Source organism: Mugil cephalus, chromosome 22 (assembly GCF_022458985.1).
Source record: "Mugil cephalus isolate CIBA_MC_2020 chromosome 22, CIBA_Mcephalus_1.1, whole genome shotgun sequence".
NCBI classification, from domain to species: Eukaryota; Metazoa; Chordata; class Actinopteri; order Mugiliformes; family Mugilidae; genus Mugil; species Mugil cephalus.
The window spans coordinates 925,641-950,176 of record NC_061791.1 but is presented as its reverse complement, the minus strand read 5'-3'; the positions used below and the strand labels follow the sequence as shown (position 1 = coordinate 950,176).

General features: G+C 43.5%; 1 protein-coding gene across 7 annotated transcripts in view; it reads right to left on the bottom strand.

Moving 5' to 3' along the window:
- Positions 1–3,646: 3,646 nt before the first annotated feature.
- Positions 3,647–24,536, bottom strand: part of shank3b (SH3 and multiple ankyrin repeat domains 3b) — a 35,964-nt gene continuing 15,074 nt past the window's right edge. For 2 of the 7 annotated variants that reach the window (XM_047574891.1, XM_047574895.1), the window contains 18 exons: positions 22,982–23,059; positions 22,431–22,497; positions 21,306–21,528; positions 20,981–21,204; positions 20,748–20,861; positions 20,343–20,418; positions 19,271–19,353; positions 18,864–18,988; positions 17,338–17,470; positions 16,484–16,564; positions 16,361–16,378; positions 15,442–15,572; positions 13,983–14,076; positions 13,045–13,662; positions 12,660–12,938; positions 11,118–12,423; positions 10,251–10,277; positions 3,647–9,368 (listed from right to left, as the gene is read on the bottom strand). In XM_047574891.1, the coding sequence (XP_047430847.1) occupies positions 8,774–9,368; positions 10,251–10,277; positions 11,118–12,423; positions 12,660–12,938; positions 13,045–13,662; positions 13,983–14,076; positions 15,442–15,572; positions 16,361–16,378; positions 16,484–16,564; positions 17,338–17,470; positions 18,864–18,988; positions 19,271–19,353; positions 20,343–20,418; positions 20,748–20,861; positions 20,981–21,204; positions 21,306–21,528; positions 22,431–22,497; positions 22,982–23,059 (4,272 nt within the window). In that variant the 3' untranslated portion in view covers positions 3,647–8,773. Of the gene's footprint in view, positions 9,369–10,233; positions 10,278–11,117; positions 12,424–12,659; positions 12,939–13,044; positions 13,663–13,982; positions 14,077–15,441; positions 15,573–16,360; positions 16,379–16,483; positions 16,565–17,337; positions 17,471–18,863; positions 18,989–19,270; positions 19,354–20,342; positions 20,419–20,747; positions 20,862–20,980; positions 21,205–21,305; positions 21,529–22,430; positions 22,498–22,981; positions 23,060–24,536 lie in introns of all 7 variants that reach the window. The other 5 variants (XM_047574892.1, XM_047574896.1, XM_047574894.1 and 2 more) reach the window with 5 other exon arrangements.

Below are 24,536 nucleotides of genomic sequence, written 5' to 3'. Positions count from 1 at the left end.
AAACAGGAGACGCCTGAATCCACTGAATTTCCTCCTGCAAACATCGTAAAACCCTCAAACTTTGTGACTCTGTAAGAACCTGAACATTCAGGCTCTATAACTTTAAAGATCTAAACTGAAACTATTTCGACAGTATGAAAATAAATCTGATCATGAAGAATAAAAAAACAACTTTTTTACCTGGAATTTCAGTTCGGGAGGAATAATGCAACGTTCGTGTCAGCTTCCAGAAACAAGGAGGGGATGACTGAGCCTGTGCAGGAGGAGTCAGGACAGTTTATTCCTGATTGGAGAAATCTCTCTCTGACTGTTTGACCACACGACTGTGGAGCTGCAGCTCAGATCGTGTCTGATCCGTCTCAGTCTGGACTCAGATCATTTAACTCCAGTTCAACCGTTTTTATTCATATAACACATGAAAACCCGCCAACATCCCAGAGTAAACGTTCCTCTTCTATCTTATTCTACATACATATAAATATGTTAATACTTTTTATGCAGCAGACACAAGGCGGATTCCCTGCATGAACTAATATACTTGGCAATAAAGTCTTTTCTGATTCTGATTCTTTTTCAGGAAATTGCTCAACCGAGATCTCGGTATTTGTTGTGAAATGGACGTCAGATGGACGTGTTTGAAACGACTCAGACGTCCATGTAACCGAAAGGACAGAGGACACTTTCCTTTCAATCAGTGCGTTTACATGCATCTTAATGGAGCTTTGCTCTAAATGTGACTTTCTGAACGAGGTCTTTGTCCCAGTTTACAGCAGAGAACATGTCCGTCCTTCCTCCTCCTCCAAAAAAGCGCTGAATAAGATCAGCTGGACTTGTAGAATTTCCTTGAAGACGTTTCATCTGAGCAGCTTCTTCAGTTCTGATAAACTAGTGGGAAATAAATAAAAACTTGCTGACCAGAAACTGGGGTCACTAATTTCCATAATGGCTGATACTTACCTGTCCTTGAATGGGGGGAAACTGTGTGTAGGCTACTTACCCTATGAATAGAGCTCTGATGAAGCTATTGTCCATGGGAACCTGGAGGCTCAATGTGTGAATGTTGTTGAAACTTCTTGGGGACAGAAGTCAAAACTGAATTATAAATAGTTGGTAAATTAAATCTCAGTCCACCTCCTCTGTTTAGAGAAGGTTTCTCCACTTTGACATAGACGACTTCCTTAACTCCTCTCTCAAACCATCTGTCCTCTCTGGCCAGTGTCCTTTGTCCTCCAGGTGGAGGTGGACAGCTGAGTCGGTTCCTCCTCCACACTAGGGGGCGATATGTGTCTGTTCAGCAGGTTAATACGGCTCCTTTCAACCGGAGTCTGACCGGCGATTAAACAGTAGCTCAGCTTTCTAATCTCATACATCAACCGGTAAATCTCAGTCACGGTGCCAGAGTCAGAGAACGAGCTCTTTGTCCACACATTTAACCGAAGCAGTGATCGCTGCATGTTTGTTTGTCACACCCTTCATCAAGTGAAAGTCTGTCAGTTATAAAACCAGCTCCCACATTTAAATCAACACGAACAAACTGCTGCAATAAAACGAAACCTCCCGTTAAAAGAATCTAAGTTATAAACGTCGTCGTCGCCACGAAGCAGCTTCACTTCTCGCCTCAGTGACTTACAGCATCAAAACGTGAAACCTGATGTCGATGTCTCACCTTCTTAATCTGTTCAAAAATGACGATTTACTAACATCACAGATAAGTGAGCAGTGATACGCGCAAATAAACACGAAAGGTGAACACAATGAACGAGTCCCTGTGCAGTTATTCCTGAATGACATGATGAACCTCTATGAAGCTGTGAGTTATGGTGGAAGGTACGAGCTGCTTTAAAAACAAAAAAAACAAATAAATAAATCACGTCGGATCCGTCAAACCTGGTCAGAGAAACGGATTTACTTAAGTTGTCTAGTTACAGTCGGATTAAGGCAGAACCTGAACCAGCACCTGAACCAGTCTCTGAACCAGTATCTGGACCAATACTTGAACCAGTACCTGAACCAGTCTCTGAACCAGCACCTGAACCAGCACCTGAACCAGTACGTGAACCGGCACCTGAACCAGCACCTGAACCAGTACGTGAACCAGCACCTGAACCAGTACCTGAACTAGTATCTGGACCAGTCTCTGAACCAATCTCTGAACCAGTACCTGAACCAGCACCTGAACCAGTACCTGAATCTGTCTCTGAACCAGTTTCTGAACCAGTACCTGAACCAGTATCTGAACCAGTACCTGAACCAGTCTCTGTGAGGACGTGGACTCTGGGTCTTACCTGCTCTCGTGTCCACGGTCATGAACTGAAGTCGAGGCTGCAGCTCATCGAAGCTCAGCCTCAGGTTCAGAGTCTGTCGGCCAATCAGAGAGCAGGGAGGAGGAGGTGAGGGGCTGGATGAGCCAATGAGGGTCGAGCTCTGGTCCAGTGTCCTGCACGGGGCTGTTTGTTGTGAAGAGTTGTCAGAGTGAAGATTAGCACAAATGACTCACGCATCTCAATTGTGTTTTAAAATTTGATTTGACAGGTCGAGAACAAGGAGCGTGATTCAAGTTACTACTTGTTATTAAAAGTTATTAGAACCTGTCCTGAACGTCCTGAACGTCCTAAACGTCCTAAACGTCCTGAACGTCCCCTGAATGAGGCTCATTGTACATATTGTTATGAAAATGCTTCATGTTTTCCTACATGAATTATGAGCCTCAGTCAAAGTTCTCTCTCTCTGTGTCTTTATTGATCTACGGACACGATCTAATCTGTTCGTCAATATTTTCAAATGAACAAAACAGCAAAAAAACAGCATCAGCAGAAAGAAGCAAAATATTCTTAAATTCAATCAAATCATCTTGTATTAAGAAAAAAAAACCTTTTTGCTTTCTCCTTTTTTGTCTCATCTTCACAGTTTTGTGTGATTTGTTTGTGATTTATTAAACTCGTCCTGGTGTCTCCACCAGCAGGACACCTTCAAAAACTCGTCCTCAGAGAATGACCTGCTAGCTGTTGCTAATTTGAATGCTAAACAAACAAATAAACAAAAAACTTGGTACTTGAATCACAGTTTTGTCAGCGAGAATGATTTTATTTCTGCAGGTTAACGTTCAGTGTCTCTGTCTCTTAGTCTCTGTTGTTGTCTCTGTCTTCTATATTTGTCCTAACAGATATAAATGAACCCAATTACAAACCAGATCAGCCCTCGGGGACGTGTGGCGTTAGCTTAGCTTACCTTAGCAGGCGTCATGTGGTGTCCTGAGTGGGATTTAAAACAGGTTTCATATAAAACAGGACGACTCTCGTGTTCTTTCTTTTTTTGCCACAGAAGAAGCTGTGCACAGACAACAGTTAATGTTTAAAATGTGTTTATATAATGTTGTGTGGGGCGGTGACGGAGCGTCTATAACCAGCTCTCCGTCACCTCCCACCTCCTCTGTGATATTAGCTTAAAAATGTTTAAACACGTTTGTTTTTGGTTGTAGCTGTTTCCTCCGTGTGGACAGTGAATCATGAGCCGTGGTGTCGGATCGTGTCGGTCAGTGTTGAACCCTGTGGTGTTGAAATAGTCGGTTATTAACTCGACTTCAGGCCAAACGAGGTCAGAGGTCAGAGGTCACGGAGCTGAAAGAACCAGACAGGAAGGCAGCGAGTCAACTTTGTAGTAAATGACGGTTTATTATAAAGGTTACAATCTGTTGCGTTGCAGAGCTCATCAGTTGTCATCGTGTGCTCTTTGATTTTTAGAAAAGGGAAGAAAAAACTACAAGTACACACAACGCCACTCACTCCAGAAGAAACTACAAACATACTGTAAAAAGAGGAAGCTAGAGAGGCGGAAGATGAGGAGGAGGAGGGGAACCATAAAACCATAAACTTATCGGGAGGAGTATAGAATATGAGGAGGAACAGGGTTTTCACGCGCAGGGTTAGAAAGGTTAGCCGGGATTCTCAGCCAGTCGTCAGGAAAATGAGGATCGCTTTATTTCCCCCTCCGGTGGCGGCCATTTTGGCTCAGTTTTCCTATCTCGTTCTAAAAGTCTCAAACTGAACCGCCATTTTGTTTCCGTTCATCAGCCGGTGATTTAATTCACAGAGACACGTCTTATTTTTTTAAAGTTTTCTAAAAATGAAACGAAGGCTGAAGCTTTGTGACGTCTTTGTTCTGAACCCCAGGCCCCAAAATGTCTGCTAATGACCAACTGTCGCTGCTAACATACGATTAGCATCTATAAGACACTGAGGCTAGTGGTGCAACAAGTCATAACACATTTTCAATGAAAGCCAGCAAAAGTAGCCCTTCCTAGCTTCCATGCTAATGGTAGCTCTTCCTAGCTTTCTACCCACTACTAGCCTGCCAGCTAATAGTAGCTCTTCCTATCTTGCAGGCTAACAGTAGCTCTTCATATCTTGCAGGCTAACAGTAGCTCTTCCTAGCCTCCCAGCTAACAGTAGCTCTTCCTATCTTGCAGGCTAACAGTAGCTCTGCCTAGCCTCCCAGCTAATTGTGGCTCTTCCTTATAATATGTCATTAAACAAGCTACAACACATTTTCAGTGGAATCTTTCAATATGAAGCAAGAAGCTAATGCCTTATATATGAAAGCTAAGCTAGCGTCAACCTTTTTTTTTCCAAACCCATGATGGTGGCAAAGCTGGACCGAGTTGTAGCTAGCACAATAATGATTAATGCTTAATATAGGAAAACAATTAAGACGTGGGCACCACTAGAGGGCGCCACTCATGTGGACGCTTCTCTGCAGATATTAGTCGTATTTGGTCTAAATCAGAACAGAAAAACTGACGAGACAAAGCGGCTGAACTCTTTCTAAATAAATCAGGCCCAGATTAAAACCTTAAACTAGAAACCAGCCACTAAGCAGAGGACAAAATAAAAACCAACCTCACGTCACGACTGAAGCCTCTGGCTTCTGATTGGCTGAGAACTCCTCGGGCAGGTGAGTGACCTCGTGTCAGGCGTATTAAAGACCCGAGGTCCGAGGTTCGTTGCTGATTCACATCCAACCTGATTTCACTTTCATTCTGGTGACTCTGTACAGTAGACTTTAGTCCCATATAATATATACTACACAGTTACAGGGGATGTGGCGCGATGCTCTCAGTGTAAACAGCTGCACCGCTTTTCACTTACTCATGGAAACAGTTTAAACCTTTTGTGAAGTCTCAGCTTCTACCGATAAACTTTATGCAACAGATAGAAACGTACGACCGGTCGAATCTCGCTGCAGTTTTTAAAAGCGTTAAAATGAGTCAGTAACTTCAGGGCAGTTTATAACACGTTCATTATTTCACAAAACCAAACTAACAAAATATCTTCTCGCAGTCCCAATAAATTCTGTCTATAACTCAAGTTGTAAAGGATTCAGAGTTGAGATGATTTTCTTGATAAAGTGTTTGAACAGTTTTTTTTTAAGTGTAGCTGTTTACAAAGTCTGAACATCGGGTTTAGATTGAAAACCTTAAACTACAGTCTGACAAAATGTTACATCTTAATTATCTACTTTAGTTTATATCTTACACTATAGCTACATCATTCTATTATAATATATATTATATAGACTATGCAGTCTACTGTAATGTGCTGTACATAGACTATACATTCTCTACCTTTATACCTCTGTTACTTTCCCTAGAAAAGAGCGTCGACACTTTGGAAATGACTGCAGCTTCGGATAAAAACCAAACAGACTCAGTCGATCTGTTGTTGTCGTTGAAACAGGCACTGAAACGTTGATTGTGCTTTACAGGGGAGAGATTGTGGCAGGTTCTGTTTAAATAAATGAGACGGGGACGGGACGGGGGGGGACGGGGTCATCAGATAATCTATAGCCGACTTCCAGAGGTCGCGTTTACATATTAGTTTATTGCGCAAATGTTAAAAGAAACAAAAATGTGTTTGTTTTATTTAGCAGCGGTTAGCTTCGTGATCTGTGTTCCCCTTCGATTTTTAGCCGCTGAGCTAAGCTAGGCTAGGCTAAACACATCCTGGACAAAGCTCCAGAAAAAAAAAAAAGTGGGTGGGGGCTGGGGGTAGAGTGGGCGGAGTTTCAAGCATTAAAGTGCGTTAGCTAGCAGTAGCGCTTCACAAACTGAAAATTACACAACTTCCTGTCGGGGTTCAGCGACACATCAAACTAATTAGGTTAATTCTCTTAGTATATGAACACTGTAAAATATCATTTACGTTTTTGTACAAAAAGGTTCTTTAATTCCTCGTATTTAGCGTTTATTAGCAGTATATAAACATTTAATTAGCGGCTTATAGCGCCCTAAAATTGAATCCGTAGTGTAGCTCAGATATTACAGAAAATAATACTCAGTTAATTGTCTTGAAAAGTTTTAGGCAAAATAGTGAATAACAATTTAACACCTAATTTATAAACCATTTATTACGTGTTTTATATTTAACGTTAAAGACAAAATAGTCATGACCGTCCCGTAAATACGCTCCATCTGTCTCTGGATGTTTCTGCTTGTGAATTAAGTGGAGCTGCAACGTCAAAGATTTCAAATTCAGTTTCCAACTTTCGCCCAAAGTAAACACAGGTGAGTCCCACGTTTGATTCTAATCGGAGGAAACTCCACATATGGCAGGGAGCAGATCCCTAATATGGCAGCGAGGAAACTCCATGTATGGCCTGTTCCTGTCACGTTCCACTGATTACGGGAGGAAATCCAGGAACGTTTCGGGGTTAAATTTGTGAATGTCAGGCGTCGGTGTGAGGAAGCGATAGGAGGGAGGAAGGAGGAAGGAATATTTCTGTACAGATGGCTTTAAACAGATAGCACCATGTACAGTAAGCCCTCGATAAGCAGTTTAGAAACCAGAGAGGTTTACACTTGGAGCTCTGCTGCAGCTCTCCCTGAAACACACAGCACATCAGCACAAAGTCAAAGTCACTCATTGACAAATCATCATGAAAACCGAGACGTCGCCGGAGCGACTTCGAAATTCAACTTCATTGTCAAATCATAAGGAACTCAAAATCATTTTCCAGACTATTATAAACTCTTACGTCATCACCACCACCACCACATTATTATTACTTGTTATTCATAAATTCTAAATGATCTGCGTCAAGATATGAATTCAAAATGAACACAAATTCTTCGTGAGTGATATTTGGAAAAACAAAATAAAATAAAAGAAAGGAAAGAGGCTAAGTTGTAAGATAAACGTTTCCTGGTGTTAAAGTAGATCCCAGTCGCTCGCTAGCAGAGGTCCAGCTAAACTCACCTGGGGAAGCAGAACGGCACGAGGAGAAAACCCGTCTCGTTAAGTTTGTGGTCAGATCAGCTCTTTGATCACTGCCATCGCCCGGCTAACGTATGCTAACGTATGCTAACGTAAAAGTGTGGATATCTAAGTATTTCTTGGTATTTTCAAATAATCCACATAGAAAATAATAAAAAAAACACCTGATACTAATTAGCTTAATTAGCTGGAAAAAGCTAACAAGTTAACAAGAGTTTTTAATATTTAGTGTTAATTGCGTAGCTGGTTAATTGTGTTGTTCAGGCAGAATAGTTTAAAACATAATTCAGTGTTTAGGCTCATTCTCTGTAACTGGAAACTCCTCGTTCTCATCGGGTTCCTGAGGTGTTTTATAATTTGAAGCTTGAGAAACACTAAAAACATGGTGAAATAATTTCATTTTGGATCCTTTTTTAAAAAATATATACGTTCTATGGACTTTTCCTCCAAGTTGGAGGATTGATGTGTCTTTCTTTATCGGTTTCATTTATTTATTTTTTAGTTGAATTGTTCTTTTTATGTATTATTGTGTTAATTAGTTGCGTAGCTATTTAACTACGTTTGGTGGAATCCACTAAGAAGCTAACTCACTACGTTAGCAACTTTCATATAAAGAGGCAACAACTGAAAATTCTCCACATTGAGATCTAATGTGTTCAATAACTATGTACCTCAAAAATAAATCCTCAGTTTTAATAAGCGGTAGATTTTTAAAATGTTTTGGCGAAACAGTAAATGATTGGTGAGTTCGCTCAGAACATTAGCAGGTCCAGCTAGTTTAAGCTGCATAAAGTTTTTCCAGTGTTTTCTGTTGATTAATTGCGTAGCTTTTTTTAAACAAAAACATTTAAAACAGGATTTAGCGTTTGGTAGAACCAGCTAAGAAGCTAGCTAAAAACGCAGCCGCTGAAATTTATTCACAGTGTGTTTTTATGTGTTGAATAATTGTATCTCTCAAAAACAAATCCTCAACTTTAATATTTTTTTTAATAGTTTTTCAAGTGTTTAGGTTGAAACTGTTTATGGTTTAAGACCTAATGTTACGTAAGTGTTTAGTATAACTAACGAACAAGCTAGCTCAGAACGTTAGCACCGTTCATTTTAAGTTGCAGTTATTGAAATTTAGCGCAATTTAGAAAATACGATTTAAGAAATGTCCCTGTTTTTGTTTAACGTGGTTTTTCAAAGCAGAATTAAACAGGTTGGTCAGGTTCTAGTTTATTTTGAGTTTAGTTTTTTTGGTGCAGACATTTCTGATGAGATATTATTATATTATTGACAGCAACATAGAAGCTAAAAGGTGGATTAAGGGGAAGATGCTAACAGTTTAGCATTGATCAAAGAGCTGATGAGCCAAAATGTCTCGTTCAGAGAACCGAGCGTTGGCAAAGTGGTCACTGCTAAGATGTTGCTAGTCAAAGGTTTAACCTAGAGTCTGACCGGGGGTCAGGGGTCATGAGGTCACAGTTCAGGATGTCTAGAGGTGAGCAGTCGGAGGTGAGGGGTCAAGTGGAACCATCCAGCAGTTGTCTGAGCGCCCTCTCGATGTTGATTCGATGTCCCAGTCTGGTGACGCCCAGCTCCACGTAGTCCTCCTTGGTGAGGGCGGGGAGGTGGGAGCCTTCGATCTCGTGCTCCTGGAAGCGCTGGCGGTGTTCGGCCAGGCCCACGCTCTCCAGCCAGTCGCCCACGTCGTATTTATTCCACAGGTTGAGGGGGCGCTGCCTCCACGGCCGAAGGGCGAGCAGGGGCCCGCTGAGCACCGGGGAGGGGCAGGGGGAGGCGTGGGGCGAGGGCGACGGCGAGCGCGAGCGGGTTCGTGCGCTGGCGCTGCGCATCACAAACCGAACCTCCTTCGGTTCTGAGGGGAGGCTCAGGCTGGACGACTTCAGGATGGTGAGACCGCGACCCGAGCTCAGGTCCGGTCTCTCGGGGGCGGGGGAGGGGGAGGAGGCGAGGCCTATCGACCTATCGGAGGGCGAGGGGGACGGGGAGGGGCTCCGGCGGGTCACCGGGTAGCGGCTTCCTGGTCGGACCGTGTAGCTGGCGCCGTATCCTCTCTGGGAGATGGTGTGAAGTTCACCGAGACTTGAGAACAACCTGCAACACATCAAACGCTGTCAGCGACAAAAGGCGACCGTAACCATGACGATTAGTCCGACATGAAGTTACTGAATTAGTTCGTGTGGCCTGTCGAGATCACACGGTACCAGAGAAGCTATTAAACAGCTAATTTCGCTAGTTAGTTTTAGTTAGCTGTTATATTTAGCTAGCCAAGTTATGCTAAGTTATGCTAAGTCTAGCTAAGCCGCTAATTATTTGGACTATTAACCCATTGAAATACTGGGAATTTCTAAATTTCATCCCTAGAGTGTCGTCAGAAAACTGTTTTTAGATCAATTTCTTTAATTTTCCTGTGTTAAGTCCAGATGAAGAATCTCCCATATCTGGTTCCTGGTCTCATATCTGGTTCCTGGTCTCATATCTGGTTCTGGTCTCATATCTGGTTCCTGGTCCTTAAACTAATGTAAACATGTATTTGTCACATTAGAACATCACCAACATCATCACATTAGAAACATTAGGACACTTGTTCTTCTTCATGGTTCCTAATAAACCAGTTCAGAGGGGGGACCTTGTAGACCACATTAGACCCTGATTAGACCTGAGGATGTTTCCTGGATCTTCTCTGATTGGCTCAATGAAAACCACATGACACTAAACCTCACTGAGAGGAACCAGGACATCATTGTTTTAAATACGTGAATAAAAGCGAAGCCATGGTTTGTTAAGATTACTGAGTCATGAGAAATTATCCCTTTCAGACGAGATATTTACACGTTGGAGACAGATGGGAGAGTAACTGCAGATTTTTTTTAGTAGTTAGTCATCTGCCAGGAAGGTGCACATTAATTAGCCGTTAGCTTGTGAAAATCATCTCTTATCGATAACGAGAAATGTTTACCAGAGATAAAAACCTACGATTTACTCTCTCCACTGTCCACATACCTGGAACACAACACAGACAACAGATCGTGTTACAACAACACTCAAACAGAAGCTGTGATTCCTGTAAAATCAGCGCCGCGGCTTCAGCGACTCTTTGACGACACAAATATATCGATCTGTGTGGGATACGTCGCGATGTCGACTCGAAAAAAACTGAATCCAAACCTCGAACGTGATGAAATTCATTAACCCTTCATAAGTTCTCAATGAAATACCTGGAAATTCTAAATTTCAATCCCAGATCAGACGTCTTGAACGTTTTTCAGGCCCCGAACAGATGGAGAGACTAACCATCTACTATATGTTCTATATTTAACTCCACCTAGTGCTGGTTATAAATACACATTATTATTATTTTGCATTCAGTATTAAGCTATTCAAATAATACACAGGTTCAAATATTATTATTTTTTGAATTTCAAACATATGCAACAGTAGGAGGCGCTAACTTCTTCTGCCTCCATTTACACCTTAACTAAAATATGTTGGATTTATGTTAACGGGTATTTAAAGAAATTTAAATTAGTGGGGAAAAATTAAAAAACAAATATAACAATGTCTAATCAACCAAAGACTTTGCGACCCCTCTGCAGTACTACCACAGACCCCTAGGGGTCCTGGACCTTCGGTTGAAGACCTATAGTGTCAATGTAGGACGTCAGGACACTTTTTCACTTCAGTGAAATTTTTAAAATTTTCAAATTTTCATGGAGAAAATCCCGATGAATGAATTTCAAGTTACCAAATATGGTTCCTCGCTCCATAAGGGATTAAACGCAGACCCTGAACGACCGTGGCAATTATGCTCATGACATACGTATATATTACAGTTGAGTGTACCTGGCCCCTCCCACTGGTGACCTCCGGCCGGGGTCGAGTGGACTTGGCTCCTCCCCCAGAGAGTGACTGTCTTTGTTGAGTAGCTGCAGCCGATTGGCCAGATCCAGGCCGGACCCGGCTCGGCCGCTCAGCTCCAGCGCAGAAGCCGACCTGCTGGTCAGATCCACCGCCGACCCCGACCCCTGACCCCCGAGCGCCGCCGGACGCCCCGCCCCTTCATCCGGACTGAAGGCCCGCCGCTCATCGTCCCCACCCCCCCACAGCTTCGACCTCCTCTGGAACAGGTAGCGCGGTTGGCGTCCGCCGCCGCTGGTGGGGGAGGAGCACAGCGGGGACGAGGGGGAGGACGAGGACGCCGCCGAGGGGAGGAGCTCGCTGTCCGACGACTGCTTCAGGAGGGGGTCCCGTAGCGCCGAGCGACCCCGACCGATTGGTGAACGAAGGCGGGGCTTGAGCCCTGATGGGGAGGTGGCCGTGGACGACGGGGACGGGTGGGCAGCGGGGGGGGAGGAGGGGGAGGCTATACCCGGAGGGGACGCCAGGGTGATGGAGGGAGGTAGCGAGCTGGGGGAGGAGGAGCTATCGATGGCCCGTTCATCAGCTCCTTCCTCCTCGTCTCCTCGTCTATTGAGAGAGTCGGGACCGCCTTCCCCTCCTCCTCCTCCCTCCCCACCTCGTCGTGGCAACAAGGTGAGGGAGGATGGGGGAGGAGGAGGGGCGGGGGGGCTCGCAAAGGCAGGGGGAGGAGTCACCAGGCCAATCCTGCGTAGCTCCTCCCTAGTTTCCTCATCACTGGACGACAACAAGGCAGGTGGGAGTGTCACTGTGTAAGCCCCGCCCTCCTCTTCCGAGCTGCCCACCGTGAGGCTTCTGCGCCTGTCAATCAGCGCAGAAGAATGGCTCTCATTGGCCAGCGGCGGCAATGGGGAGGGTCTCCAGCGCTCAGGGGAGGGGCCTGCAGGAGACGTCACCCCCCCCTCTGTTTCTGGACGCTCCACCTGTCCGTCGGGGAAAAGGGGCGGGGTTATGCGTTTATGCCTCAACTCGGGGCTGGTCTGGGGGGTGGTGCGCTTGGTTCGCTGCTCGGGGCTGGTCTGGGGGGTGGTGCGCTTGGATCGCGGCTCGGGGCTGCCCTGGGGGGTGGCGATGGGAGTGCGCTTGTGTCTGCCCTCGGGGCTGGCGGACGGGGTGGGGATGGGCGTGGTGGAGGCGGAGGCGTGTTTGGTTCGAGGCTCGGGGCTCGGCGTGCGGGCGGTGAGCGCTCGTTCCCGTGCAGCAAGAGCCAGGGCGAGAGGCGAGGACGGATCTGGAGACAGAGAAGACGGAAAAGATTTAGAGTTGAGTTGTTGGGGTTCCTCAAGGCTCCGTTCTAGGTCCTTTCATCCTGCAGCAATACGACCAGTAGCTTAAAAACAGACAAAATAACACAAGACTCAAGAGCCGATGCTAAAGTCAGCGCTAAAGGTTTGTTATGACTAGTGCTGTCAAAATGTGTTAATTTTGACAGGTTGGTTAAGAACGAACACGTGTTAACGTCCCGACCTAAAGGCTTCCCCGTCAGCGGGTGGAGGAAGGTGTGAGGCGTCGGCGAAGGCGACAGGACCGGAGCCGGAGGCGGAAGCTCGCCGAGGTCGTCCATCGAATGGCTCTGAGTCAGGAGAGGCGGGGCCTGATTGTCTGACCCCGCCCCCTCCACAGACAGGAAGAGGGATGAGCGGCGGCCCTGAACCCGAGCTCGCTCTGAAAGGACCTGCTGCTGGTACAACTCCGCCCGGCTCGGGCTGCTGGGTCCTGATTGATCGTGGTCTTTCATCCCAAGACCTAGAAGGAACAGACAGATGCACTGTTAGCACTGTAGCTTAGCATAAATTAGCTTTTATTTTCTTAGAAATGTGTTCTGTCTTATATTCTAGGAACTGATGCTAACCCTGCTCCTCAACAGGAAGTTGTTTCAACAGCGGTGACTTCCTCCTCTGCGGTTTGGTGGGCGGAGCCTGCTGCCCCACGTTAGCATAAGGGTTTTCTATTGGTCGTCCCCGGCGACGTGACAGCGGTGAGTGTCCGAGGGCGGGGCTAGTGCTGTGGAGAGACAGCGTGGAGGTGTGCGTGGCCGTGTGAAGCGTGTGCGTAGCCGTGTGCGTGGCCGTGTGCAGCGTGATGGCGCTGGCGGCGGCGTGCACGTCTGACTGCAGCGGTGGAGGGGGCGTGTCCTGCAGGATGATCATTGACCTCGCTTTCCGCTGCCGCTCGGCGTGGGCGTGGCTCCTCGCTGGGGAATCGGAGAGCTCCTGCAGCCTCGGCTCCGCCCCCGGCTTGAAGCTGGAGCGGGTGAGCCCCTCCCCTCGCGCCGGAGGAGGCGGGGGCAGGAAGGAGGGAGGGGGGCCGGAGTCGAGGAGGAAGAGCGAAGACGTGGAGGAGGAGGCTGAGGGGGGAGGGGGCGGGGCCGTCTGAGGAGGAGGAGGGATGAAGCTGTCCGTCAGCGAGGAGCTCCGTGGAAACCGACTCTCGTTGATCAGGGCCGTGATCCTGTCGTCTTCAGGCGTGCCTGTCGTGGTAACCATGGAGACGTTAAAGCAAACCAGCACAGAATGGACCCGCCCCCTTTTATTTGGTTCTGGGCTCTGATTGGTCAAAGTCATCAAAGACCTTCGTCGTTAGCTAGCTTAAAATTAACCCACCTAGCTAACTGTAGCGGTAAATGGTTTTTATGTAGCGTCTTTCTACCTGTTGGTGTTTTACAGTCACATGTTTCTTGACGTAGACGTAGGGTTAAAAAATGTCAGTAAATCAGTATCTAAACCTACTGAGCCTACGGTAACTGTGAATTATTGTTTATGCTGATCCTGACGAGCTGCAGTTTCTCACCAAAGCTCTTGGTCCTGGACATCCCTCTGGGTAAAGGCATGGTGCTCTTCTCTGGAGCCGACGGAGGCACCAGACCCTGGCGCTCAAACAACGACTACAGAAACAAACACAAAGTTTTAGCCACGTGACAAGATTTAGACAATGCAAACCTGAAGCACAGGTGTCAAACACAAGGTCCGCAGGTTAAACGTGGCAAAACAGAGGATCTAATCTGGTCCACAGCATGAATTTGCTAAGTGTGATAATTTGATTTCCTTATTTTTTCCACTGTTTTAGTCAAAGATGTGGACAGACCACAACACTGAGACCCTAAACTAAACAGCAATGTGCCCAAATTGCACTTATTTGTCTTTGTATTTTAAATGGAAACTTAATTAAATTTAAACATTTACCTAATTTACTTGTTCATCTATGGGAAAAAATCTATCTGGAGTTGTAAATATTTATCTGTTATTGTGCTGTTATGTTACTGGGCCCTTGAGACCAAATTGGGCTGAATGTGGCCCCTGAACCAAAATGAGTTGGACACCCATGACCTGAAGGCAGAGATTAGTCTTTTGGACCTGTGGAGTTCCCCAAGGCTCCGTCCTAGGTCCTCTGGTCTTTGTTTTGAACATGGTTTCATCCTATAGATGTTTCTAGACCAAGTAAAACTAGACTGATTCTAAATAATTGAGTTTTTTTCCTGAATATTGTCGTCATGTTTGGTTCAGGAAAATGCTAGCGCTAACGCTAAGAGGAGAGAGTTAGCTAGAGGAGAGAGCTAGCCAGAGGAGGGAGCTAGCAGGAGGAGAGAGCTAGCAGGAGGAGAGAGCTAGCAGGAGGAGAGAGCTAGCAAAAGGAGAGAGCTAGCCAGAGGAGAGAGAGCTAGCAGGAGGAGAGAGCTAGCAGGAGGAGAGAGCTAGCAAGAGGAGAGAGCTAGCAGGAGGAGAGAGCTAGCAGGAGGAGAGAGCTAGCCAGCTACACATGATAGAAAGAAACACAACATGACAGCCCCTTTCCTATTGGTGGAAACATGCATCCATCAGCCAATCAGGACATGATGTGTCAGTGGTTGCTAAGCAACAGTGAGGCTATATTCAGTCTATGGAGACAGGAGACAGTTTAGAGACATTCAGACATTATTACTGGTTGGACACCCGATAGTTTTGGACATGGTCCTAAATAGTTTTAATGGAAATAGTTGTGAATAACTTTGTTGTTTGCTAAATGTGTTCATGTAGTTTTCACAGTAAAAGTCTAACTTGTTCCTACTGGGATCTGGTGGTTTTAGGTCCAATGTGTTTTTTACAGTTTGTCAGAATGAAAAAGTAACTGGAAAGTCACACATGTGAGGTTGAGCTGAAAAGAATGAAACCGAACCAGGAACAAGATAAACAGGAAGTAGAAGGAGAAACCCAGAAGGAGCCAACAGACCAAAGGACCATCAGACTCCAGAGGGTTAATAATAATTTCGTACATTAATCTCAGCCTGTGTGATGCGTCGACTCGTCGGTCTCTGTTTGACCGTCGCCGCTCTGAAGTCGTCCGACGGTCGCACCCTCAGGACGACTTCCTGTTGACCTCCAGCCAACATCTCGTCCAGTTTCTCTGGAGACACAAAGAGGAACATGAAGTGAAACTGGACGAAAGTTAGTCTGGACAAATAAAACCACTAAAACCACGACACAACACCACTGACCAGGGCCGCAGCAGCAAAGAACCAAAGAACCAAATCAGCTCATATATTATTTTAAAGATTCTTTTAGAATCTAATTTAGCTGCGGCCCTGAAACTTCACAACATCAACCAAACACGTCCGGTGCTTTCCCACCAAAATAAAAGAAAAAAATCAGTTTTAGATTTTTGGTTTAGTGTCAAACGTTGAACGTTTTATCGTCATCTATAAACCAGGACCCGGGTTACGGCCTCCACCTTTAAATAAACACAGAGTGATGGAGCAGATCTCCTCCTCCTCCTTCTTATCCATATTCGCTCTCATCTTCTCATCTCTTATTCTTTTTCTTCTCCTTCTTTTCTTGGTTGAAAACATGAACTAACGGAATCTATGAGGACAGAGACGATGGAGACATGGAGACATTCAGGATGTGGAGGAGGACATGGAGGAGGAGGACATCAGTTCTTAGTCCTTCTTCTCCTTCTTATTCTCCTTCTCCTTCTCCTTCTCCTTCTCCTTCTTCTTCTTCTTCTTCTTCTTCTGTTCTGTTTCCAGTAGACGTGAGGCTCCTCTTCATCAGTGATGTGATGTTCTTCTCCTCTAAACTCAATTCAGACGCCGGTGGAAATGCACCTCATCATGACGACGACAATAACAACAACAACAACAACAACAACAACAACAACATGCCAGATAAACGCTCTGAGGTCACGTGACTCACCGAAGCGCCTCCTCCTGGCTGCAGACGGAACAAAGGTCAGAAACTCAAACTCTGAATCTGACTCTACGCTGTATCTTTGTGCGTTTGTGTGCGTTTGTGTGTTTGAGGGTGCGTTTGTTTTACCTATGTCCTCTAGGTCGGCGGTCATGGACTTGGACCGGAGCGTCAACGAGGTGCTGGGGGCTCGTTTTGGAGGAGGCGGAGCTACAAGGCAAGAGGCAAGTGTGTTAATCTCAGACTTTAATCATCCACATGATGATAGTAAAAAGAAAGATAAAATAAAGTCAGATTAGCCTCTTATCATTCTAGCATTTTACAAAAACAACTCATATTTATGACGCAGCCAAAGTAACTTAATGCTGTTCATGAACATGTTGGAGCTCATTCATGGTCTCGGTCTCTTTTGAAAGACAAAGTCAGAATCTCTCTAAGTTGATGATTGATGATTTGTTTTGTTCTGGTTCAGAAAGATACTGCTGTCCCATAAACCACCCAGAGGAATGTCAGTGGGTAAATAACAATAATAATAATAAAATATAAGTAATATCTAGTAAAAAAATAATAAAATAGGAACTAATGTACAGGATTAACATATGAGCAAAGAGAAACAGAGATGGAAGAATGTACAGTATTTACGTAGGAACGATGTTCAGGTGCAATAGTGTCCGTTAACAAAAACAGTGATTCATCACTAAAAACCAGCCATTAGCCATTAGCCATTAGCCATTAGCCATTTAGCTCCAAGCTAAAACGAGCAGAGTGACCAGAACAGTAGCTGACTCCAAAAACAGAACATAGACATCAACATGAAGTATCACAGAAATATGAGCTGTTGTAAAGTTAGAGTTTGGTGTGAAAGAAGTTGTGTAGCGTTCACTGTGTATATGCAGAATGTATATACACTAGCTGCTCCTTGGTGTGAATGAATGAATGAATGGATGAATGAATGAACGAAGGCTGCAGGTGTGCGGTCGTACCTTTCTTTCTGATCAGGTTGGACTCAGATTTCCTGGACACGGACACGACTTTCATCAGCAGGCGACTTCCTCCCTGTCGGATCAGAGAGACGACCTGGCGATGACCAACCTTCACCACGTCGGCCCCGTTCACCTGGAGACACACAATTCATTCACCTCCACCTTCTCCATCAAAATTACAAACTGTGAAACGTTTTCTCCAAAGTAAAAAAAGTCTTCTTGTATCCTACAATAACACAATCAATCATACATTTACCATACGGTCAAATTTCATATTTATCAAAAGTCTTCTAATTCCCAACAATAACACGCTGGGGTTGAAATTTTGACCATATGGTCAAGGAACCATATGTAGTAAATTCATTTATTTCAATTTACTCCATGAAAATTTTAAATTTTGGAAAAATTTTACAAAAGTACAAAAAAGTTTCTACAATAACACACTGGGGTTGAAATTTAGAATTTTAAGTCCTTTAATGAGTGTTTCATAAAGGGGCAAGGAACCATATATGGTAAATGAATTAATTATAGTTGCATGAGTTGTTCACCTCCAATAAACTGTCTTTCTGTCTTTGCCTGTTTTACCCGTTGGTGTTGTGCCGATCGGTTAATGAGATAAAAGGGTGCGACACACAGAAACCGGTAAATCTCTGTCACGGTGCCAGAGTCAGAGAACGAGCTCTTTGTCCACACATTTAACCGAAGCAGTGATCGCTGCATGTTTGTTTGTCACACCCTTCATCAAGTGAAAGTCTGTCAGTTATAAAACCAGCTCCCACATTTAAATCAACACGAACAAACTGCTGCAATAAAACAAAACCTCATGTAAAAAGAATCTAAGTTATAAACTGAGTTTCACAAAAGTTAAAAAGTCTTCTTACATCCTACAATAACACACTGTGGTTGAAATTTTGAATGCCCAAGTATTTAAATCATATATTTACCATATGGTAAAATTTCAAATTTTCATGGAGAGAATCAAGATTAATGAATTTCAAAACAAAAGTGAAAAAATGTGAAAAAAAGGAGTGTGACGTTTTTAATTTCTCATGAAGCTCATTCTAATTCCGTTCTCAGATCTTTTAATAACTGCTTCTGCACAAAATGTTTTAATAAATGAAAAATGAATATTGTTCTTATTTCCTGTCCTATCACTTGTCTCAAATCTTCTCCACCTCTAAAAACAATTTAAAGCCGCACTGTGAGATGTTTGTCTCCCTCTACTGGCAGTGAGTGTAATTACACTTTTTTTTGCTGATCTGTTGATAGTGTTGGTTGAATCCTACAATGACTTTTATCAATGGAATCAGAAGAAAATGACATATTGCATCATGCAGGATTTACTCATCTCGTGTCCAGAGCTCTGATTGGTTCAAAAAGTCCCATAAACAACCCAGAGGAAGAGTTCAAACGTAAATCTTTTACGTTAAGTCGGGTTATTATGCTCTAATGTTACTGTTACTGCTCCCTGATCTAAAATGAAACGTTCGGGAGACAAAAGAGTCGACTCTGTTGAGCGTTTTTACCTCTATGAGGAAGTCTCCGGTCCGTAGCCCCGCCCTCCAGGCCACGCCCCCCTGGTCCACGGACTCCAGGTATTGCAGCGCAGGAAACGCTGGCGTTGGGGCAAACTCCTCTATCGGCGTCTCGGCTGAAAACACAAGAGAAGGTGCTGAACAAGAAGGATCTCCAGCAAAAAAGTTTTAAATCTGCGTTAAATACACGAGTTAACTCAACTTTGGTCCAGTTACCGATGTGTAAAAGTCATATTCTCAAGTTACGTTGACACATTTCAGATGGAACAAGAACTCGTTAAATTATGAATAAATTTCAGGTTATTATTGTGTTACTGGTCCGACCCAGACGCCACTCCTCCATCCCTCCATCCCTCCATCCTCCATCTATCATCCCTCCATCCTCCATCCATCTCTACCTTTAGCTCCTCTGAGGACGAAGCCGAATCCTTCGCTCTCTCTCTTCTGCAGCACCGCCGTCTTCTCCTCGATCACGTAGTCGCTGAAACACAAAGAAAACGAGTCAGGACCCGATGACCAGCCCGGTCATAATGATACGGCAGGTCGGTTTGTATACAGGTTAACGAGCTTAGATCAGATTTCACCAATGAACAGCCACGAAAAAAACACTTTAATTTTAATTCTGAACATTTCTTTCAAATAGATTTTTAAATATTTGAGACTAAATAACATGAATTTGTGATTTCGACATTGTTCGGGTTGAAGTGAATAAAAACGTTCTCTGACACAAACATTAGGATTAAATTATGTTATAAAGTTACATAAATATAAGAATATTTAATATTTTATTATTACTATTATTATTTAATCAATAATTACAGATTTAATTCTAATCTTAAAATGTGTCAGTACATGAATATTTAAATATTTAATGTTTAATTTTAACCTGTTATTTATCCTGTTACCTTCACATTCACACTTTTTATCTTTGGGGTCAGTTTGACTCCAGCAAATTAAACCTCGAGTAAATTATTACAATTAAAGAAGTTTTAAATAGTTCTTAAATAAATAAATAAATAAATAAACAGCCGACATATTCATCCAGAATAACTGGTACACGACTATAGACAAATATGCGGATAAAATGTCACTGATTAACCTTAAATTAATTTTAAAAAAATAATTTCTTACTCCTTTTGTAGAAGATGGAATATTTAGATTATGTTTGTTTCATGTTTGTTTATTTATTTATTTATGTTCATTGTGTCCATTTCTGTATAATTATTCTGTTTGCTCTTTTTAAAAAAAACTGAATTAACTAAAACTAAATTAAATTAAGCATCTTTGTATTAAAAAAAAAGTCTAAGTTCACGTTCTCATTGAAAAACTATTATGAAGAATAATAATGTTTAATATGTCGGACACAGTTGAGGCCTAAAGATGAATAATTATTAATGAAGATGAATTCTTTGATGTGAACAGGTTCGGTTCTGGTTCAGTTCTGGTCGAGCTGCAGTGACCGTGTGTCACCTGTAGGAGGTGTAGTTGTCGTAGGATCCTACAGTGTAGTGTCTGAACAGCCTCTTGGTTCGATCTTCTCTGGTCTCTGCAACGAACACACGACACAGTTTCTACATTTACACATGAAAACAAATCTGGAAGTAAACAGACAGAAGGAAACGTTCTCATGTCCTCGACAACCACTTCAGACCCAGAATCAAATAAATAAATAAATAAATAAATAAGGGTCCATGTTCATGGAGTTCACCAACTTCTGTCCAGGCTGTTTTCCTGTTTCATGTGTTTGATTGTTTCACTTTCAGGACTTTTATGCATAAATGTACTTAATTCTAAACAGAGTTTGCGTAAATGTTTCGGGCCGTGTATAAACATATAAGTACGTATGTTCTGAAAGATGCTGCGCTCCATCTTTACCAAGTCTCGGGTCGTATTGTCTCATCTGAACTTCCTCCACACAGTCGGCAGGAAACCAGCCGGTTCTGCCTTTAACGCTTCCTTCCCAGAATCCTCCTTCACCTATGGACAAGACTGGAGACGCGAGGAGCATCAGTACCCGTCACCGTGACAACGATGGTGAGGATGATGAGGATGGTGACAGGCGGCCCTATGACTAACGGAGTCTGTGTTGCCATGGTTGCGTCTCTGACCTTTGACCCTCTCCCCGCGGTGCAGCTGGATCTCTCCGGGCCCCTGGGGGACGTGGGACCGGGTGGCGATGAAGGTGCGTCCCGGCACGGCGCTGTACAGCCGCCTCTTCCTCATCTGGGGGGTGGGTGGAGGCGAGGCGGGGGGGCTGTTCTCCACGTGACCCCCTCCACCCCCACCTCCACCACCTCCACCTACACCTCCACCACCTCCACCTCCACTGGGGCTGCAGAGAGAACAGGAGACTTGGACTCTTGTTTTCATCTTGAAACTAAACCTGAACTTGAGTGTGATTTAAATCTGTGTTTTTATTTTCTCCGTCGGTACCTGAGGCGTCTCGTGTGACGTCGGAGCGAATGCGTGTGCGTGTCGTGGTGCGTCTCCAGGCTCTGGAGGGAGGGGCCTGGCGAGGAGGCGGGGCTTTCCAGAGCGTTGTCGCTGGCCGAGCGAATCAGGGAGCGAGGAGACGAGAGGCCGTTTCCCGCCGGACTCCTGGTCAAACCGGCGCGACGGCGCTTGGTGTAGGACGGAGTTTCTCTGAAGGGAACTACTTGGACGCACAAAGAGACACAACGTAAACACCCGGTTACCGTGACGACACCTCCGACACAAAGTCCGAACCACGTATCATCACGTATCATCCGGAGCGACTGGAGCAGCTGCTTCAATACGAGATTAAACTGTTGGATCGGATACCAAGGCCGATATCCCGATAAAAGATACCGATACTTTTAGACGTCCAGTTTAGACAATGAACATTTGTGACTGTTATTATAAAAAATGTATTTTATGCCTCTGTATAATTAATCAAAGTTAAAGAAAATCTGAGAAAATCACATTAATAGAACAGTCGCTCTCACTTCTTTAATATCTACGGGATAATTCTTCCTTCAGAGGCTTCAGCTCTCGTTCTACATTCTCTATCATTTCACATTTATATGTTTCTGTTAAGAAACATCATGAGCAGTGATGCTCTGATCTGACACGTTACTGTTTCCAAACTGCTGAAAGAATAGACAATAAAATGTGTTAAAACAAGATAAAAACACATATAACTAAAAAAATAAAACGCAAAATAAAAGCACGACTAATAATAAAAACAGAAAAACACATCTGAAGCGAAAGCAGTGGTGAAAAGATTTGGTTTGAAGGTTTAAACAGATCCATGGGTCCATTTAGAGCTTTAATAATAAAATAATGTTAACGTCTGTTCTTTGACTGACAGGTGACGTTTTATAACTGGAGGGACGTGTCACTCTGCCTGGTTTTTGTCAGAACTGTAACTTAGAGATTACGTCCTTAGATCCAGCAGATATAAAATCATAGGAACAGTCCAGTCGTTGTCTCCTGGAGATAAAAGCGTGATTTCATTGTGCATCAGCTGTTTCACTCAGGTATCGTTTCATTCTTCTGTTTTTCTTGTTCACGCCTGTTAAATGCGTTTAAACTCACCGACGTCAGAGGTTTTGTGGATCTTGATGATTTCTGCGAGGTCAAAGTTCCCGGCAATGATCGCCACCTACAACACAGACAACGTTAGCTTAGCATTTCCACCCGGCGCTGCTACGTCTCCTGGTGCTTCAGCGTCAGGACGGACGGTTTCTCACATTTACACGGAGGCTTAAACGTTTCTGCAACGTTTTACATGAAAACATCCACAGATGTTTGATAAAGAGAAGCTAATTAAACAAATGAAACAGAAACGCTTTTGTTTTTGATCATTATATTATTATATAGTATCTGCTCCTAACTAACTGTTTCTGGCTGGTTGGTTTTAACCCTCTCAGATATGTAATATTGGCTCATTTTCATGAATTTCGTGTTTTCTCTTTGTTACTTTCAGGTTGTTCTGAGTCAATTTTATTCACAAATGTAGAAAATTGTGAAAGATGCAAAAACAAATAAAAATCTTTGATTTAATCATCGGAGGAAAAAACAACGTGTTAATCTAATTAACCTCCGTATGTTTGACCCCTGTGCATCAGGAAATGGTCTCGTTTTACCTGAAAGGCCGTCTGGTTGTTGTAGTTCTTGATGTCCTTGTTGGCTCCTCTGAACAGCAGCACTCGGGCGCAGCTGTCCTGAGAAACCAGACATTTTTTGATTTGACGCGTCAGTAACTAACATGACTCATATGTAGCTGCAAGAAAACGTATCTGAAGCCTTCGGGATTGTGTGGATTTCTGCATAAATTGGTCATAAAATGTCATAAAATTGATCTTGGTTTAAGCCACATTCTGCTTAACTTTTACGTCCTGTTTGGTTGAAGGAGAAACTTCCACCGTGTGGCAGAGAGTTGAGAGGAACCTTCATTTTTCATATATTTTTAAAATGTGATTTCAAACATTTCAACAGGTCAATTAGACAAATATTTTTTTACTTTTTTTTTTTGCTTAAATCTGTTTATCAGATCTGACTAAAACTAATTAATATTTAAAATTTATTCAAAATTTTAATTTCTTTTATTTTATATGGGAAAAACAAACACAAAATATTATTATTACTATTTTCACTATGAATGATCAGAAACAGGACATTTCTTTGGATTATCTCAGATCGTTGTATATTTCGTTTTTGTGCAGAATCAGATTTTCTTAGAACTCCCTGTTTTTGTCCCATCGACTCCCATTATAAAATATATACAACTAAATCTTTTGACATGTCACTCAATAACAATACATTTTATAATGTTGATGATTTTCTCTGTTCAGAAAGGTTCAAATTTGTCAGTTTTACTGTTGATCACATCATCTGCTCACCACACAGGCCTGTGGTAGAAACAGCTTAGTTTCTGTATTTTATACATCGATTCCAGGAAAGATAAATTTTATATCTAAAACCAGCTACTAACAGTGTGAAAGGGAAGTTTTTTGAATAGGACACAGGGGTTAAACTAATACTGCAGAAAACATGACACGTTTCCGTGTTTTTATTGAACACAACATGTAAACACTCTCAGCGCAGGGCGGATAAAAGCTGATGACTTTCTCCCTGGAGTCAAACCGACCTGGAGTCCAATCAATGAGCCGAGCGTGGAGGTGAAGCTTAAAGCCGCCCTGACCTATAAAAACCACACACCAGCTTTCACTTCGCTGTTCTGATAGAAATGAATCTGTAAAGGCCTCGATGTTCGTGCAGAACGTTCAGACGGAGACGAATCCTAGAGACTCAGACAGAGACAGAAACTCTGGCACTAATCTACAATAAGTAAAACATTTAACAGTAATGGAGTCAAACTAAACACTGCTGCACGTTTGAAGTCTGAACACAGAACCTGGATGTTCCACAGAGCAAATGATGAAACTGAAACTGAGTGTTCTGTGAAAGAACCCACAAAACCAACATGAAAACCTGAGATAAGGTGGAGGAGGCATCGTTTTTAAGCTCTAGCTTCTGTCCAACATCTGGAGTTTAACGGAGGAAAAGTGAAGCAACAGGACAATGACCCAAAGTAAATCAACAACACAACGATTCAACAGAAGAAAACGGCCTCAACTCGACCAACGGCCGCTTAAACTCACCTCATCTGCAACTACAGGAAACGTTCGGTCGAAGGTG